The sequence below is a fragment of the Callionymus lyra genome, chromosome 5 (assembly GCF_982586985.1).
Source record: "Callionymus lyra chromosome 5, fCalLyr1.hap1.1, whole genome shotgun sequence".
Classification (NCBI taxonomy): Eukaryota; Metazoa; Chordata; class Actinopteri; order Syngnathiformes; family Callionymidae; genus Callionymus; species Callionymus lyra.
In genome coordinates this window covers 35,908,541-35,929,037 of record NC_141822.1, presented here as the reverse complement: position 1 = coordinate 35,929,037, position 20,497 = coordinate 35,908,541, and the positions used below count along the sequence as shown (strand labels likewise).

The 20,497-nt window shown below is 38.0% G+C and overlaps 1 protein-coding gene across 1 annotated transcript in view; it reads left to right on the top strand.

Annotated features, from left to right (window-relative positions):
- The window catches only part of LOC148080486 (uncharacterized), a 59,505-nt gene that overhangs the window by 8,408 nt on the left and 30,600 nt on the right, over window positions 1-20,497 (top strand). The window contains exons 4-10 of the mRNA XM_087792208.1: window positions 1,835-1,888; window positions 8,021-8,074; window positions 9,532-9,585; window positions 9,901-9,954; window positions 15,387-15,431; window positions 18,816-18,869; window positions 19,205-19,249. Of these exons, the coding sequence (XP_087648334.1) occupies window positions 1,835-1,888; window positions 8,021-8,074; window positions 9,532-9,585; window positions 9,901-9,954; window positions 15,387-15,431; window positions 18,816-18,869; window positions 19,205-19,249 (360 nt within the window). The remainder of the gene's footprint in view (window positions 1-1,834; window positions 1,889-8,020; window positions 8,075-9,531; window positions 9,586-9,900; window positions 9,955-15,386; window positions 15,432-18,815; window positions 18,870-19,204; window positions 19,250-20,497) is intronic.

The following is a 20,497-nucleotide window of genomic DNA, read 5'->3' as shown; positions in this document are numbered from 1 at the left end:
CCAGCTGTTTAGATTGGGATGTCATTGGTGTGTTTCGTTTCAATGAATCAACCATAAAGGATTTCCATGTTTACCGTAAGGCCATAATAGTCTGTAATTCTCAGCACCAAATAGCTTATTGCAGTGTCTCACGCTGACTAATTTACCTCCGTAGTTATGTCTCACTGTAGTCAACTATCATTAAAGGCAGGCAGAATGTCTGCTGTTTTAAAAGCTCTACCCACAATGTAAATTGAAAGAATGTTTAATCGGCCATAGAAAGTCCAAGGATGATAAAGGTGCCCTACTATGTCGTAACCTCCTTGCATTAATTCAGATATACTGTACCTTTATGATGCCAAAGTTTACTTCTTACTGTCTGAAGGTTAGAAATCTGTAAGTGAGCTCTCTTGTAATTACACATTCAGGGATGCAAGCTTGCGATTTTTAAGCACAGGAAATATTGGCACTGATTGTAAATTTCTGAGTAGAATTTCTGAAGAAGGATATGTCTGAAAATATTGAGGTTGTTCGCAACCCCACAGAAGAGTACAGAAAATCAACCGCAGCATGTCAAAGAAAGACAGGTGCAAAGAGGATAGGACAGTAGGAAGTCAATAAACAAAGTAAGGAAGTGTTAAAACAGACCGAGTGTTTATGTTGACAGGTCCAAAAGGCCACCATAGGGCGCACCACCTGTAACAATAGGGGTGGTCTCAGCCTTGGAGGTCATGCAGAAGGAGATAGCGGGGTGCCAATTATAATCCTGACAGCGAATATAAACCACAAAACAGTATGCGATGTCAGACACTGGCAGTGAGGAGTGTCGTGCTTGTGAAGCTCTCATACTATTTGAAAGGGTAATTTTTTTTTCTTTACTTTTAAAGTTCATATTACCAAAAACGCAAACTTTTTACAACAATAAATCATATCATTTGCCAGCTTGGTTGCAAGTTAAATGGACACTTACCTAAGTGTCACTCGGGTTCTTGGACAACAATACATGGCTTTCTTGTGTTCTATTTAAAAAACAGAAGAACACCTCAAAAAGATTTGCACATGGCACATTTATACTGAAACTTGGCCATGGTCATCATATTACTTAAAAAAAAGAAAATACACTTGCACGATATGACATGGTAACTAAGCATATTTTTTTAGGAGTGGTCTAATCAACATTTTTAGTCTACAAATGTTGCTTGTCTATGAAATATTCTTATAAATTCACATTTGACACTTCTGTGTTTTTTAATTTATGGCTACACTCTTGTTTGGGTGTACTTCAGTTTAACAACAACATATTTTCTGTTGCAAGTAAAATTAGCATGTATATTCCTAATGGCAGACTGTATATGTGTAATTTCAAATACACAAGACTTGATTATATCTTGGTTATTTAAAAAATGAATATCAACAATGTAAAATAGGAGAGTGTAGCTGAGCAATTGACTTCATTAAAATCCTACTTTGTAGCTGTTAAAGTTTACTTGCATAACGTTCCTTCACACCAGAGTGAAGTCTTGATTAGTCGTGCTGCCACAGGAACTATTTTCCTTGCTTCTCTTTTTCCTATATTTTGATTAAAAGAAAACCATTGAGCATGATTAAACCACACAAGAGGCATAATGTGGAGCAGGAAATGACCCGTTATTACCCTAGTTTCCTGACATGCAGGCTCGGAAATTCCTTGGGAATACAACCAAACTCTATTCAGTAAATTGGAGTTACCATGGATAGAAAAGGTGTTTTTGTGACACTGCATGTGCAATATGTGTTTACATTTGAAACAGAGAAACCTCAATGAACTGTTGAATGTGGTATCACTTTATACTTACTGATAACTGTCTATCTGCAGGGACTTCAGGGACCTCCCGGAAAGCCAGGCTTAACCGGGAAAAGGGGCCCTCGGGTGAGTTTGTCTAGCATCCAAACCGGCTATTGTACTTTGTATCACATGACTGTAGATGTTGACTATCAAACTTATTAGAGAGGCAAACAAAGACAGACAAGTGTAATCTAATTGATTCATTCTAGAAGGAATCTCAGGATGCTTTTCTGAGGTTGCATTACTTGGTTTGATTTAAATCCTTTCTATCACCAGGCTTACACACACACTCATTCACAGTACAAATTTTTTCCTATGTCGGTAAGATTGACCATATTCAGCACGGGCCTGTGAGGGGTGACCTCCCACCCCTATGCATAAACAGGAAAGCTCCTATAAAGACAGCCTTTCAAAAGGCTGCCTGTGCCACAGGATGCCTAATAAAAGCACTGTAAACAGACAGAGAACACATGGCTGCGCTGGACTTTCTTCCCTGTGTTGCAGCAGGCTGCACCTTCATGGGAATCTGGACATTTGAAAGGTCTCTTTCTCTGCACCAGTAAAAACCAAAGTTCCTGAAGCTTTGAGTATTTTAGTCCTCTGTTCTCCTCTCTGTCACCACTAGAAGACAACAAACAACCAAGTGCTAATTTACATGAACTAAAACGCCTGCAATTAAATCATCATTAATATTAAAGATTAAAGGGACCTAGTCAGGTTAATCGGTTTAAAAAAAATGGGGTTCACATCTGTCAGAATTTAACTGCCACTCACAGTATCTTGAAGTCAACACATGGAGGTTTTCCAGAACTTTTAGTGGAAGGCTATCAGTATTATTTACATGCTTGTTTTTTTTCTGTCACATAGTGTCTGTCTGAGAAAGTTCTGGTCTCTTTGGTACCCCTCCTCTATATAAGGAGGTCTTTGTCTGGCTCTGATTAAAGCTATTTAAACTCCAGCACCTCCAATCCCCACCATCCAAACATTCTTGCACCCTTTTCAGCTTTAGAAATATTTATAGCACAAATCATCTGGTCCAAATGAGCAGTAGTTTTCTGTAATCTTGTATTTTAAAAGTAGCAAAGTTGCACAGAATTGTGTAGTTTCTACAGATTACTTAACCCAACAACGCAATCAATAGAACTTCACTTCTGCTTCACAAGAATTCAGGCTTTTGTTCTTTACAATGTTTCAACCAATCATTGTGCGTTTTGACCCACAATCTCCTGTATTATCAGCAGATCAACACATACCGATTAAGATCTTTGCCAATTAGACAAGGCCTTTTCTTCGCCACAGTCATCCTGCAGCTTAGCGCCTTAGCGTGGTATTTTGTGTAGCAGGAGTGGTCTGAGAAGTGCGCACAATGAAAACGAGCTGCTCAAGTTAAACACTTTGAAAGGCCATAGGCTTCGATGCCACTTTAACAAGGGTCTCATGCAAACATGCTACTGCTCTTTCACTCTGAATGGTCTGTGTCTTGTATGTGAACAACAACAAAAATCCCACGCTGAGTAGGGCAGACATACAAGGCTATGTTTATGACTTTCCTACATAAAGAGTGAGACAGATTATGGAGCCCTTCCCGTAAACGAAAGCATTTATCAAGTTTAATCACTGGTGCCATATGTGGCTGTGTGTAAAAGGAAAAACACAGGGACAAACTTTTGCAATCAATCACTGATGAACACAAAACTAGTTTTAATATAGGCAGGATTTTATGGGTGAAATTGCTGCACTGAACTGAGGAAAGATTGTGGAAAAGCGTGCTGTCAGGAGGACTTATGTGTCATTCTCTTTACATGACCCCTGGTAGCTCCAGATTGCTGGAAGTCTGGATGATGACATACAGAGCACCATTGAGCTAGCTGAGAACCACCCATGAACCTTGATCTCTGATCCCTGCATGTTGGTGTGAGATGCTGTCTCTATGGCAAGTGCTGTCTGTGCACCGTGTTGACTTGAATGGAGCTGGTGAACTACATTTGTAGGGGTTTGTGAAGACGACTATGGTGCTAGAAGGTTGCTGTCCCTACATCCGGCCCTCATTTCAAGAGTTGCAAATATCTACAATTTCTCATACCTAATATCTAGTATCCACACATCCCCATGTCATCGGACATTTTTGAAAATATAATATGAGACTTCAAAATTCTGAACAGTTTGCTTGGTTACTGAAGTCAGAGGTTAATTGAGGTTTTAATCCAGGAGTGGCTATTTACAATATATTTTGTAAGCAGCAAAATTACCATGACTTGTATGAGAAAATGTCTGGCCCTAATATTGTGGGAAACTGAAAACTGTTAAGTAAAATGGACAAAGATTTTGTAGGAAAAGGAATGTGGAAGAGGACCACTGAGGTTAATGAATGGATATGAAGTAGGTAGGATGATCAGTGAAGGTGGTGGACTTGCTTTCCCCTGATCGGAAATAATGACAGTAAAATAAGTTCGATTTTAAGATATTATTTTAGTCCAACACAACATTTCTCTCTTTATGTGGAGCGGAAGTGAGGCTTCTTAAGTATTGCAGCAAGGTCATTTTCTTGCTATAATGTTTGTTTTTACTGTCTAAAACAAACAAATCATGCTATTATCTTCCTCAAATCAACTCAATTTTGTTGTTTTTTAGAGTGGCTTAATTCCTACAAATTAGTTTTTAACATCCCATCCCATCTCCCCTTAGCTCATAGGTCTAGCTGGCTTCTGTTTTTCTCAAGTTTTTCTGCATGAATGTGTATGAGCAAATTGCTACATATTCTTTTGCCTTCAAAAAATCTAGCCTTGCCACTGGTAATGTGATTTTAACAAACAGTGACATGTTTCCCCAATTCCTCCATGGTTTGGCGGTGCTAATGGGATCTTGAATCTTGTTATTATTTCAGACTCGTGTTTAGTACAACACTGACTTTTAACCCTATCCAATGGTTGAATTTAGGACATTTCAATTATCTTTACAAGTTAGACACTGTTATACAGAAGATCAAATTAAATAAGCTACAATATTTAAAGAGGGATTCTAGTCAGTTCTCTGCATTGACGCTCTGCTGATATAAAGATGGTTTCTGGACTCATTTTGCACATGTGGAGTTGGTAAAAAGAGTCACACATGCAAGAATCCATTTTTCTCCTGCATGTAAAATTGGTAGCCATGATTTCAGAACACGTTAAACGTAAAAATAACCAGCATTGGTCGTAGCCGGCTGCGTTATGACCACAGAACCGCCCTGAATGTCTTTTTGAGAAGTTAATGGCTTGTCGTTAGATGGACGTCTCTCCCACGCCTTCTCAAATTAGACACCTGCCGGGGAAAAAAGGACCACAATATTTAGATTTGACTACTTTACAGATTGCTGATGCCAGCCCGTGCTTACAAGTGAACTGCCCAACCTGCGGTCAACCGCACGGTTTAGTTTAGAAGCATGTAATGTCTAGTTTGTTTAAGTATATTTCGGGAATGACAGCCTCCCTGAACACAGTTTGAGTTTTGAGAGCAGCTGCATGTGCATTAAAATATCAGAGCAACAGTCAATGTCATTAAATCTCTGCAATGAAATTATATTGTGTGTGACATATAAATGTAATCCAAATTAAGCATATTTAATGCTTTCCAACCAAGGCATTTATGTCCAGGTAACTAATTCCAGATTTTGTTAGAGGAAAATGTTTAATTGCCAAGTCCGGTACAGTTACTACCATACACATAAATAAGAACCTCCCTTTCCTCCACTGTCTCCCAAATTGACCCAAATATAATCATGATATTTCTCTATGAATAATAAATGATGATTTATTGATTGTTTTCTTTTCTACCGTAATACATCATTTAATACTTAATCCTGCACAGACAATAAATATTTATGTCAATAATCTAAGCATTTAAGATGGTGGATACAGTGAGAGAAAAGAGGAGAGTATAGAATAGGGCAGCACACTTTTACGACATTTGATACACGATCATTACCATTTGCATGTTTGAGGATTGAGAGAGAAAACCTGAGTACCTAGAGGAAATCCAAGCAGGTGCAAGGACATTTAACAAACGGCAAAAATCACGAACCCATGTTTTGTTTCGGAGTTTGAGTTGTTTAAAGCTGATTTTAAACTCAAGTAATTTTAGCTGTGAAGCTGCAGCAAGAACACTCTTAATTAAACATTTTTCTTAAATAAAACATTAGTAGCATCTGATAGTTATTCAGTTGTTTGTTTTAAACAGAAGAACTGAATTTCATAAGTTGTATCCAGACAAATTTCCAGTTAACAAAGTCAAATTATTGTTCGTAGGATTTATATTTTTCAAAGTTGTTGAGAGTCTCTGTTGACCTTGTGTGCCATGTTTATTTGGTAGGTGGATGAGGAAACCTTCAAGACATCTATATCCAGATGCTAATTCAGATCAATACCGAACCTGAATAATTTTCAAATTAACCCATTTCGAACCAAAGCTCAATGATTACACAGACTAAACTTAAATGTATGTATGAATCTATTTCTCATCAGGGAACATCTGTGAACATGCTGAGTAATATCCTGCTCACTCACGATCTCTGCCTCAGAAAGAGTGAATCACTTGTCATCAGAGACTGGAAGCAGCAAAAGCATTCATGTTGTCATCACGTCTGCGCTCGACCCACATGTCTGCTTCTCTACACTGCTGAAAGGCCTTTATTGTTGAGATTAGTATAGCAGCTGAATCCTCATATTACCGTCTTCTTCTCAGGAGGTGCTCTTACGTCTCTTTGATGTTCTAGCTCAGGGTTCACCAATGTGTTGCCCACGGGCACTAAAGTAGTAGCCTGATTGACCAAACTGATCATAGCCCTTCAAGGCACACGGTTCATTGGAGTAGTTCGCAGTTGCGACCCCTGGTTTAGATGATGCTGCAGAATGTTTTTTTTTGACTAACCTCTGTAAAACCTGCTGACCCTGAATCTCGGGGCTCTTTTCTTGCTCAACCCATGACTTGGTGTCCATGAGGGAGCTGAGGGGCCCCAAAGGGGCCGCAGCTTGTGCTCAGCAAGAGTGAGGTCACTGATATGCTAAAAAAAATAGGAAAAAGCAAATGTAATTGAATTTTATGATTTTGAATTGTCTTTAGGATTAGTCAGGACCTTGGTACAAACAAACTGATCTGGATATTTGAATATGAGTCACAGACCTGTCCCGACAATGTTGGTGGTACTGATCTCTGTGTTATACACTTTATTGGCTCACAAATTCATATTGTGGACGATAAAGCCCTGAAAATGTATCCTTCTAGACTCCTTGAACTAAAAGTTATTTAGCTTACCTGTAAATAAGCTAAAGTTCATTATGTTTTACTGTCCTGTCCGATCCTTCTCAGGTATTGCAGAATGCGCTCTCTTATTCTGAGACAGATGCAAATGTCTTGGACTGGCGTGAAAAAACAGCATCCAATTTCCCATTTCAAGCCAAAACGATCCACCAAGACCTCCAGCGTGTATTGTGAATGGTCTCATATATCCAGCGTGCTCCCATTGAAGGCCTTTATTTTGCTCTCGGGTTTCATTTTCTTCAGCAACAGCTGATGTGGACAGAAGCTTTCGTCGGCAGAATTTCCAATGTTATGCTACGAGATAATCTGCGTAACTCATTAAAAAGCTTGACAAATGTGTGTTTGTGTGCGCACGTTGAATGTGCCAGCGGCCTCTGTGGGGGGTGTGGGGGCAACAGGAAAACCACATCCATATGGGGCAGCAGCTCCTCAGAGTTCTATTTTCCATAAGGCTAACCCCCAGGCCTCAAACACCAAAACCAAATACCTTACCACCCAACTCACAAGCTCTGGGTTTAGGAAAAATAGGTTAAAAGAGCCTGAAAGCTGAGATTCTCCAGATTGTCTGGACCCTCAACCCCCCCTTCAAGTTTCACTACCAGAGGTAGATTCTATGCTCCAACTCAGGGAAGGTTAATTCCTTTTCCCACAGAGTCACATGACAATCGTAGACGTTTCATATTAAGATAAAAACAGACCAAAACAAATTTAAAATATGATTATGATTGAAATATAAAGATGAGCTATACAACACATTTAAAAAATATAACAGTGGCAACACAATGAAAGAGTCCTACACAAAATAAATACTAAAATACTATTAAATGTTTATAAACTAAACTATTTGGAAAAATATGCTCTAAACACCCCAGAGAGTTCTGATGAAGTCAAACCTAACTTAACATACTGTTTTTGTTTCAGGGTCCTCCTGGTCCTCACGGAAAACCGGGACCACCAGGTCCAACTGGGCTCAAGGTAAGAGACACTAATCTCAACATATTATGTGTGTATATTTTTTCTCAAAGATTTTACTCATGCACAATTATACTTTAATTACTTACTTATTTTAGACTTGTATAGATTAGTACATGAGCGGAGACTGTGAAGTTTAAAACTTTCTTTAGAAGGCTGAAGTAGGTCTCTCTCTTTGGGGGCCGGACATGGGCAACAATCTGGGTCGGTTACCAGCCAATCACAGGGAACATGTTGAGTGAAAGGACTCACACACAGGCAATAATCAATACTTAATCAAATGTATCTGTTAACACAAATCTAGTACATAACTACGGTTACTACCAGTCATCCACGTCATTATCTTTTATCAGGTTAAGAAAGAAAGAAATGTTGTTTGACTCAAAAAAGGCTTGAAAAATAAGGTAGAAAATTCCAGCGACACTAGTGTCCACCATTGAAATGAAATTACAAGAAGGAAAGTGAGAATGCCACTGTGAGAATTTGTGCGACAGATTGTCTTGGGTGATTTTCTCCACCAACAGCCTTGACATACGACACTGCGTCACGAGTACATACAGCTATACTTGTATTTAAAGCTAATTATGACAGGACAGAGTCTATGCTCGTCTTCTCTGTTGTATTGAAGTTGTTTTATTTATCAATGCTGCATATTTCTTTAATTGACAAAGTTATCTAGAATTGTAAATTTGTTACCATGGCATTGTTATCAAAGAAATGTATATTAAAACTTTTTTTTCCATTTACAAAATATAAAGTGAAGTAAAATATGGAAGATATATATGTTAAAATGTATACCACAAAGTAATCACAAAAGACAGTTAATATGTGTAGTATAAGTATGTTCCAAATACTTTGTTTTGTTTGTTTTATAACTTATAACATGAGGAAGATTTAATTTTCCAGCATATTTCATTCCAACTCCATGTTGTCACTACGTGACCAATTTTTCAGAGCCAATTGTTTTCATCTTAAGTTCTACAAGATAAATATTTGAAACCAGGCCATGTTGAATTCCAGGCAGATGGGTAAAGCTCAGATTCCTTCTACCTGTCAGGTGTGTTGAGAGAAGGATTTGGCCATCGGTGTTTGATCTCCAGCAGTGCAGCCTAATTTCTACGTTTGTTCTTTCATCATTAGGGAATGAACTGAAGTTGTAAATAGCAGGGGTCCCCCCGAGGGCCAGGGTTGACGCCGTGTTTAATTTCCGACGCCTAGCTGTGATGTGCTCCAGTGCCATTATTGTTACCTGCTGACAATGAGGCCGGCGGTGGCACGGTGCCTGCCAAATATGGCTGAGAGAGAAACTTCCTGATTTTACCCTGGGAATTAGTCAGCCACAAATAGAAGTTAGTCATAAACATGAGCGGTACACACCTCGACTGATGAAAGGATAAAATCAAAGACCTTGCTGGTGACTCCAGATCGTGCTCACTCTTTACTTTGGGTTTTTCTGTCAGGGAAGGAAAGGTGATCCTGGACTCTCACCTGGTCCTGCACCAAAAGGAGAGAAGGTATGTTTCAATGTAAACAACACTAGATTGACATTAAGGCACATACATGCCTTGTTTTATCCTCTATATTGCTAGATTTTCACTCCCCCTGTAATTAAAATATATAAAAGTCTCTGAATTTCACAATGTTGTCTAGGTAATCTGTGGTTAGAGTTTCAATGTGCACCATCAGTATTAGCATTTGTGGCATATTATGACCGAGCCAGAAACTGTTTTTAACAGATCTCAGACTTATTAGAAGTGTATTAAAGTTCAATGCAAATAGTACGATTTTAATTTTGATCTTCTTCTGATTCCGTTTCTCTTGTGTTCCAGGGTGACTCAGGGATAATTGGTCCGGTTGGACTGGTTGGTCAAGCAGGTCGAAAGGTAAGACCGCAGATTACTCTAATTCTGTGATCATCAAAGGATGTTACAGGAAATACACACAAAGTAATGCATTTCAAAACTTCCCTGACAATTGTTTTAGTGTTACATTTTTTTTTTTATGCATGATCGTCGTTTTCTCCATCCTTAGTCGAAGGGATCTAGTGCACAGGCATTCTAATGATGGCAGAGCAGATGTCATGGGGCGGGAGAGGGGGGAGTTTTCCCTCATCAAGGAAAAGAAGATGGGGCCCATTCACTCCGACACAAATATACCATTGTCTTTACCCTTGCTCAAAATCTCTACATGATTCATGCTGAAGAGAGAAAAGTGGGGAGGAGCTTTTAGATGTTGCCGATTAACTCATTTCTGTTTTGTCCATTACTGTTCAGTTACTACAGTTGATAACCTCAGCATTTTTCACTTTCTACCTTTGCTTATCATCTTTGGGTCACAGCAAAGAAGGAGAAGAAGCTACTTTACACTATCTCTACACCCCGACCCCAATACAGGGACTTCTATAGATGTGAAGTTAAAGCCGACAGGATGTTGTTTACATGGAAACCCTAATGACCACTCTTGTGCACAGATCTTGCACAAAGATGGACACTTACAACCTTGTTGTTTCCTGCCTAATACTGCAATATTTTGTCTTTTGATTGATTTTCACAACATGAAAAAAATCATAATGACATAAATGAATAAAATAATAATGACACCACTTTGAGAGTAGGTCCTCAACTGAGGGGTTAATTGCCTCACTCGCCCCTAGCAAAAGTGCATATATATGTCTGGAAGTCGCTGGCCTCAGTAACAATGTCAGACGACAGCCTTAAGTCTGACATGTGGCTTTTGTTAGGAGTCTGCTGCTCTGTATATCTCTCCCCAACTTGTTCTCACACACATTCACTCACACACTCCTTCGCAATGGAAACTGTAAAGCTGGTGGAAAACATTTACAAATTTCCTAACTAACTGAGTCCAGGTGAGAGTGTCCCCGCTCCAAGGCTACTTCTTATAGGTCTCAGACAGAAAAGCCATTGATAGTTTAAGTATTTGGAAAAAAGATATTTTTAACCAATTCTTAATTTCAGTAACGTGAGATAAAATTCGTAAAATTTACAAGGAAAGAACGTGTGACTAAATAGATTTTAGGGTCAATCGTGTACAGACAAGACATATGACCAAACCCTTAGCACTAATGATGGTATTGAACATATGCAATTTTAGCCAATTCATCTTTAGACACAGTTGTAAGAACTCTTAAATAATTTGAAAAATATCTAGCACATCATTATTAACACAAAGACTTATCAATATAAATTGTATAATTGTAATAATCTGCATTGTGTCCAGACCATCAACAGTTTAACCTGGTATAGCAACCTTGTCAAAACAAACCCCTATGTCATTAAGTGCTTCGGGCATAGCTCAGTAAATCGCAGACTTGATGACTGCACAGGAAACTCGTTCAACTAATTATCAGGAGTGGACTTCCTCTTCAAGGACAACAAAGAGACAGACCTCTGTTAATATTATCTTAATGATCGTCGCTTCCCTCAAACATGAACTTTGAGTCATGAATAAGAATGCTGATATATTTGTTTTTTTGGAAAGCCTTAGTCATGCTTGGAATCTTGATAAGGCTTTCAAAGCTTGTAAGCAAGCACTTGTTTAAAACCAAAAAATCTCCCACTGACCTCATAGCACATACAAATCTTAAGCTTTGAGGTTTCAAAGCTGACAAATTCAAGTAAAAATTGTGCAAGCCTGATAACACAGTGGACAATCAAACCTGGGAGGGACAACATAATGTGGCTGTTGGGAGGAGCAATGAAGCCAAAAGAAAGAAGGAGTATATTATGATTGGGTGAAAAAGTACTTAAAAACAAAAAAGATTAAAAGTTAATTTTCTTATTTTTGTTTCCTGTTTTTCGAATAAAAGGGGAATACTTTGCTGTGCACATGGTCCAATTTTAATGTAGAATTTGACACCTGAGGTAATGGTAGTATGGGTTCTTTTACATCTGTAAATCGTTTCATCAAAGTAATATTTAAAAAACGTATTTATATTTTCAAACTTCTATTTTCAACTCTAAGCCCTCATCAGTGCTATAAAGTCGTTTCTGTAGGATTCTAAACCTAACCTCCTCAAAAAAAGTTGAATTTTATGGTTTCCATGTTTGGCTTAAATCGAGGTTTTATTTGGCATTGTGGTTTAGGAAAAACTATTACATTGTTTGTGTTCTCTTTGTTACTTTTACTCTAACATCCATACAAGCTCTATAATACCAGAAGCTAAAACGGATTGACTGTGGATTCTTGAATCTATCTGACAGTTTCAATGGAAACCTGAATGGAGAAAACAGCGGCACGTTGAGCTACTCATAGGAGGGTGTGATTATACAGCATCGGACAAGCCTGGCATGTTCCGCTCTGTTACAACATTTGTTCTACTATGCAGAGACTGAATGGGTTTTCAGTCTGTGAGTCATGGTCAGGGAGAGGGGATACACTCGCGGGCCAAACCTCAACTACAAGGCCACATTACCAGCCTCATGTCTCGGATCTCAGCCCTCATCGTTGTTCCTTCTGAGCTTATGACGACCTCTGGTTGATCTGGATTTTCTTACATCTGTCTTTTACACTATGTTTTTAGACCTTATTAATACACATCCTCTAGTAACATGTATTAATGAGCTTATCCAATAAATCTTTGAATGGATTAAGTCTGGCATGTACGTTTGAAGAAAGGTAAAATGTCGCAACATCGTCAGAAAGGCTAAATTATTTGTTGTTATTGTTCTTGTATGTTCAGCAGATGAATACTAAAATCCAGTTACACTGCATGAGTACCTAACAAGATAGTCCCACTAAGTTTAAAATCTAAGACTCTTCATAAAATAGATATGAAATAAACTAAATATCTGACAAGGATGTATTCATTCAAAATATTAAACGTGAGATTAAGCGTTTTTATGGCATAGTTTTTTGTTAAAAAGAAGTTTGGCTATTGACTTTCAGACACATTCTACATTAGTTAAGGACAAATATTGTATTCATTTTAACAAATCTGAATTCTGAAGTCTGAATACATATGATACAAAATAACACCTAAATAAGCTTTTTTAACAACCCCTTAAAAACAAGTTTTTAAATTGTTTCATTTGCCCATGTTTTGTTGCAAACTTCAATAACACTACCAAGAAAGTATAGAAAATATTTTTGATTACTTCAAAGTGAATGTTCTTGTTAACAACACTATTGTTTTATTATGTATTACCAACAGTTGTTGCTCTACTTGGTCAATTAATCTTTTATTACATTTGAATGACATGTTAAAACATGAATGTGTTATGAGGAATATATATATCCATCCATCCATCCATCCATCCATCCATCCATCCATCCATCCATCCATCCATCCATCCATCCATCCATCCATCCATCCATCCATCCATCCATCCATCCATCCATCCATCCATCCATCCATCCATCCATCCATCCATCCATCCATCCATCCATCCATCCATCCATCCATCCATCCATCCATCCATCCATCCATCCATCCATCCATCCATCCATCCATCCATCCATCCCTCTCTCTCTCTCTCTCTCTCTCTCTCTCTCTCTCTCTCTCTCTCTCTCTCTCTCTCTCTCTCTGTCTCTATCTATCTCCTATCTATACCTATATAAATCCTATCTATCTACATCCTTTTTATACTGGACAGCAGTTAATGTCGATGATGTCCTTATTACTCACTCACTCACTCACTCACTCACTCACTCACTCACTTACTTACTTATATCACATCACTCACTGCTATCATATCATTTTGTTGCTATTGCACTGATCAATTTTCATTTAAAGGAAACCCAGTACCAACAAACCGTATGCGCTGGACTGTGGTATTTGTTTATGCAAAATGATGTCTGCTACATTAATCAGTCAGAAGCAGCAATGGAACATTTTCCCTATTAAGCTTTTTTATACAAAAACCAAGATGCTCATCACACTTCAGCTCAAACCGTCAATACTGTCTAGTAGTGAAACACAATGGCAAACATCTTCCTTGTTTGAAACAGTGTATCATAGCAAATTTTTCGATTTCGAAAATTTTCGATTGACTCGTTGGGCTTCTGTATGGACTGTCAACATGACACTGTACGTGTGGACAATCCTCCGGGCAGGCATCTGGCTCTGTTCTGAAGAGAGTGAGTGAGAGTGGAGGAAAAGATGAAAGCAGAGATTAATGAGGTGAGAGATACAGCTATAAAGCTACCTGGGTTTTTTCCGACTGGAGGCACTGGATGATACGTTTATCATTAGAGCCTGTAAGAATAATAGTCTTCTCTTTGTTGGGATTGGTGTACAGAGTGAGAGCCAAGCTTAGTGATCGGTCGGCGCATGTATTGAATTCCCGTCAACGGTCATTTTAGGGCAGAGAGAAATGGTTGCACTATAAATGGTTATTTTGTTTCCCTGATAAGTTCACCTACAGAGCACACCATGACAATATCCATAGCTCTCTGCCGACAGCTGTGTGATGGTCTTGCACACTTTAGTGCTTTATAGTTTTACATTTTTCGTCTTTAAGAAAAACATTGTTTAATGCATAATTGGTTTAACATTGGTGTCTTAATGTTGTGTGTTGACTTTAAGTAAACCGTGAACCCGTCGAAATGAACATATAACAGTTGTGTTGTACATGTGGGTTTCAATAGTGAGTTTGTGATTCTTGTTTGGAACATTCATCTATGATCATATAATATAAAAAGCAGAGGGGTGCAGTGTCTTGTTCTCTGGCTACAGTCAGATGATCCGTCTGGGAAGATGGTTTACAGGAACTCTGAGAGTCTTGGCCCACTACTCTGGTGCTGTGGTTTAGGAAAACCGAACAACAAGAGATCTTTCTGTCTATGGCCTTCTGTTTTTATTTTGTTTTTATCTATTTTTCTCAACTTTCCTTTCGCTGTCTCAGTCAAACTGCCATCTGGATGGGCCCATCTAACCATCTTTAATTTGGATTTAATCCTCACGCTGTTTCGAGGGGGTGGTTAGTAATGTTGAGGTCAGCAGAACTGTAGTGAGGCAGTGAGTCACACTTGTGTTTGAGGCGCTCGGCCTAGCCGACAGTGGGAGAAACTTGCTATCTGACACATAAAGGAAGGCATCTATATCCTGGACATGCCATGATCCTGGCATGATCTCCTCCACAGCCAGTGGAAAGTCTGAGCACCTGACAATCAGGAGATTGATTCCTCATAGACAGCAAATAACCTGACAGATAATTGTTTCTGTGTTAACCTTAGATAAACTTCTCTCCTCACTCACACGTTCAGTAATACATACTCAAAACTGCATGGTTTGGCTTTGTATTTGTCCAGTCTTTGCACTTCAATGCTCACACATTTTATGTTTGCTTGTCTTTAGGGACAGAGAGGTCATCTTGGTCCACCTGGAGTACCCGGAGAACCAGTAAGTTGCTCTGTTCATAAACCTTTTAGCATGTATCTTAAGACAAAGTTTTTTCACTTTATCTGAAATGAAATTGCTAAACAAAAATATTTTGCATGATAAATATTTTCCTTCAGCACAAAAAACAACTGTATCTATATTCTCCTTGTGAAATTAAAGTTATTCCCTTGATTGTATTTATCACCAATACTCATTCACCCTTTCTCTATTTGTAAAGTTACATACCTGCTCTTATTTCAGCACTTATGTTAGGCGTCACTTCATTATGTAGATCAAAAATCTTCTTTACCTTGCTTTGAATGATTCAAGATGTTCAAATTGCTGTCCTTCTGTTAGATGAAAAAAAAGATTGGAAACATCGATCACCTTAATTCAAATGAATGAATCAGTGAATACTTTTGTAGATCCAAAAGTGCAAAGCAAAATTTATCTTTATGTATGACATATACATATTCATATTTCCTGAGCTTTTATTTATATTACTCCATTAAATCACTCCAGAATAAATCACCTTGTTATGGTATCAGTTTTATCTTGATCTTTAAAAAAATACTTTATTGAATATTGTTTTGATTGTTTAAGTGCTTTGTGACCCTGGTCTGGAAAAGCGCTATACAAATAAAAATGACTTACTTACTTACTTACTTACCTTGACTGCTTAAGTTTTATGAAACAAAATCCTTCTCTGTATATGGTTTTGTATTCATGTTGTCATTTATCTTACATTATTTCCCATGTTATTCTGTATTTGGGGGTAATTTTTCGATTTATTTGATCTAAGAGTGTTAAAAAAAAGGTTATTGTCTTGTTTCTTTATGTAAATGTAGTATATTGAATCATACTTATCATGTGTATTAAAATAGTATTGGTATATATACAATGTGTGTATATAATATATATATATGTAAACTTACCTTCCATCTCTCAATATGGAGTAATACTATATTTTTTTCCCCCAACAATATAAGTTCTGCCATCGAAAACTTTACAATTCGATTCCATTCATTTTTATTTAGTGCCCTTTTATAACAGACTTATTTTAAGACACTACAGTATCAATAACACATCACAGAATGAAAAAGTGGTGAGGAAACCTTGATCAGAACCAGACTCAATGGTCTTTTGTTGTAACCGGCTTTTGCAACCTTATAATTTTCTGTTTTTTTAGAAATTATATTTTATAACATATTTCCCACCATTAATTCGATTTCCCTTTCATTTCTTCTCAATGTCACAATTGAAAAACATTTTCCGGTTTGGCCCCTAATAAGACTCCGATCTTATATTCTGAGAGCTCGTTCTCTTCTAGTTCACAGACCTCTCTGTCCAGTCGTGTCTGTGTTTATGTCCGCTCAGCAAGCCTCTGAAACAGCTAGATTTGATTAGCCTGCTATGAAACACTGGTGAGGAAAGACATCTGGCCCAGCATGCCGTTTTGCAGTGATGCTCTCCAGGAAGTTGGACGAGGATGCCAGAGAGAGGGAAAATAATACGAACAGGCCAACTAGGCCAACAGTGTCACACTTTTCAAGCATTACGCAGCTGCTTTGTTGAACCTTTGTGTTCTCTGGACACTCCAAACCATGTGTCATGATTTTACTGCAAGCATGCAAGGTTTGTTTGTTGTCATGCCTTAATATCTGTCATATCTGGTGAATGTTTAGAGAAGCTTGATGTGTTAGAGTTACAGAAAAGGGACGGCTTTGGAGCTTTGAATATTCCTCTCACTGTCACACTTCGTCACATGATTTCAGCAGCCAACCGAGTTCCCATATTCATCATAGAGAGTATTTAAACAACTGTTGTGTCCCCTTTCCACTGAAACCTTGACTGTCAATCCTGAACCACTGCAACTCCAACAAGTGTACGAGAATATGGGCAAAAATCCAGCTGGTATTCTGCCAATAAATCTTTGACTTTTTATAACTGATGCAGCACCACAGCTCCGAGGTCACATTTAAAATATATATTGTCATTCTCAGCTATCCTTAGAACATACACAATGAGAGAATCAGACATGCTGACAAAAACATAAACTTTTGTTTACCTTTTATTTATTTAAACCAAAAACTTTCAAAAGTCATATTGGTTCTCTTCTTTTACACTCTTAATTATTAAAACTCTATTTGGGGGTAAACTCAACCAATAATGGGCCAAAGTTTTATATAAAGCAGAAGTTACACATTCAAAAGAAGAAATAACATAATTCATTTATTCATTTTCCATATCGCTTAATTCCTAATGGCAGTTGCGGGGGGCTGGAGCCTATCCCAGTATCTTCGGGCGAGAGACGGTTGACACCCTTGATTGGACAGTTGTGACACCGGATCAGAATCTGCTGATGGTTCATCGCACACCGTTCAGGACCAGAGGAGAGAAATCCTTCCAGGCTTTTGCTCCTAAGCTTAGGAACGATCTTCCTCCCTCTCTGTGTTTGATGGATCGACTGACTCCTTCAAGAAACAGCCATGACATTTTTATTAGTGCAGGCTTTTTCTTGATTCTCTGAGACTCCTGTGTTCGTCTCGTTGTTGTCTTGACCTTTTAAGTATATATTTTATTGGATATTGTTTTTCTATGTTTAAGCGCTTACTGTGGTTACACAGATTTAAATGCTTTATTTCGGATTCATTTTATTAGATACAAGTCTTTATTTGATATTTCGCATTCTTCAAGCAACATTTTACATTTTACTATTAAACAACCAGCTTTGTTTTAAAACTACTGGTTTGGCTCTTTTACAATTTGAGAATTTTTTTAAACAACTACAATTATTGAAATCGGTTTTAGTTGGTGCCACAAATGCACTATAACAAGAACACAGGTGTGTTATAGTATATCATAGTTAACCTTTTATTTGACAAAACCCAATTTAAAAACACACACATGTATGTACAAACGTCATAAGTTGTAATGTATGTGAAACCTAAGACAGAAGACCATTTTCTTTTCTCTTAAGCATATTTCAGCTTGAAGCAAACATGGCAATGCACAAGTATGTATGTCATGAATACATACAATATGACCCTTGAAAGTGCTAGGGGGGAATCTTTTGATCAGGTTTAACTTGTTGGCACTAAACAATAGTGGCTGCATGGGAACATGTTACTGTTGAAGAGATGTGTCTTTACTTACTGTGTCAATCCTCTGATCGATTGGCATTAACTCTTTCTTCCTGCACGGCACCACAATCACTTTTGTAGTGAGCTGAGGTCATGTTGCTATTAACCCCCTGAATTCAATTCCAGAGAGAAACTGAGATTCTAGTGATTGTATATGCCCTCTGTTCTGCCTCAATGAAAACACTGTGTGTTAGTGTTACTGTAATTGTAGTAATCCGTCTGATCTCCTTTTCTCTACCTCCCTCCTCCCTTCCTCCTGCAGGGGGAGCAAGGTCCAGTCGGAAGCCCCGGTGCCAAAGGTTATCCTGGCAGGCAGGTGCAGTAAATCCTCTGCTGTGACTGGTACAGTTGAAGTCGGGGCCGTAGTAATGATGGCATAGGGCCCAGTTTTAGAAATAGGTTATCTGGAGCAGCTGACTTTGTGTGGGAGGAATACTTGGCAAAATACAGCATTGTAGAGCCGGGAATAGCTTTAAAGTGTGACGATAATAAATACATGAAAAGAAAATTCAAGAATCTAAGAAAACTGCATTTATTTGATGTTCAGATACTGTAAAATTGTGATAACACATCAGTTTCATACGAAAATAAATATAAATGAACAAAAATCTGTCTTTAAATACCTGACTACAAAGTCAACTTTTATTTTAGGGTTTACCAGGACCAGTAGGACCGATGGGGCCTAAAGGCGTACGGGTGAGTTAACATGTTCTATTCTTGACATTTTTTGGTTCAACCTGCATGTTTGAATTATACATGCTTATTGAGAAGGTACTTTAGCCATTCAACATTAGAGTCAACAGAAAAAAGAGAATAACATAACCAAAATTATTATTATATCTCAACAACAAATGTTGTACCACATGTTTAAAAAATCCCAGACTGAAACAAGGAGCTATAATATTACTAGTACAAGTCATTGAAGAACCTTTAAATAAATTAAATATAAATTAAATTTGTTTCAGTCATTTATTTGTATTTTTCAAATGTAAAATGTAAGTTAAAAGTGCTTAAACAATATAAGTTAAAACGATAGTTAAGGTTGGGGCAATTATTTTGCCAAAAATACCAGATAAATAAATCATTTGAAGCTTAAACAGATTGATGAAATACTTATATTTTAATTTGCTACCACATGCTTAATTCAGAGTGAATCACTCATTTTATGATTGCCTGACTAAAAACAAAACACACATCTGTTCCTAATTTAACAAGACGGCGTAATAAAACAAAGAAAACTGGCAAATGAACATGAGAACTTCCAAATGATGTTTTTTTTGCATTCAATATTTCAATATTTCCCTCTTAACTGTTAAGTAAGTTTGAGACAACTATGCCTTTGACCGTCCAAGCACACGCACTTGTGTAAGACCATTCACTTGCTAGCATCAACATCCATAGCTGCACACAAATATGCCTTCATGCAGCCTCACTCAGACACTTTGAGTGTATCTATTAATAACCTGGTAATGTCAACCTTGTGTGGCTTTACACAGATCAGTTCAAGCCTCCAAAAACACACCCTTAAGGTACACAAACAAACACTCATTGACACCCACACACAGTGATTTGAATGTTCCATCAAAGGTTCTTTATCAGTTCTTCGGCCGCTCTGAAGCCTCCCCTGCCCCCGCTGTCTGGAATTTCCTGTTTAAGCTCCGTATGAGGCCCTGCTGTCTTAAGGAGGCACTTGAGTCCTTTCTCGCTTTCTCAGTCACCTTTTTCAGATTTAACACAGATCCAGAAACCTTTCCCAAACAGTTGTGCTGTTGTTGTGTTTGTTTTTCCTGTGTGTTTCGACAGATCTGTGTGAGATGACCCTGCGTTCTTCAGAGATCCCTGGCGTGAGGGTATGTGCCCTTGGACTACATCGTGGAAGCCAGCACCATGCAGTCCATGGGCATATACACTTGCCTCATGGCTTGGTTCTTCATGGAAGCTCAA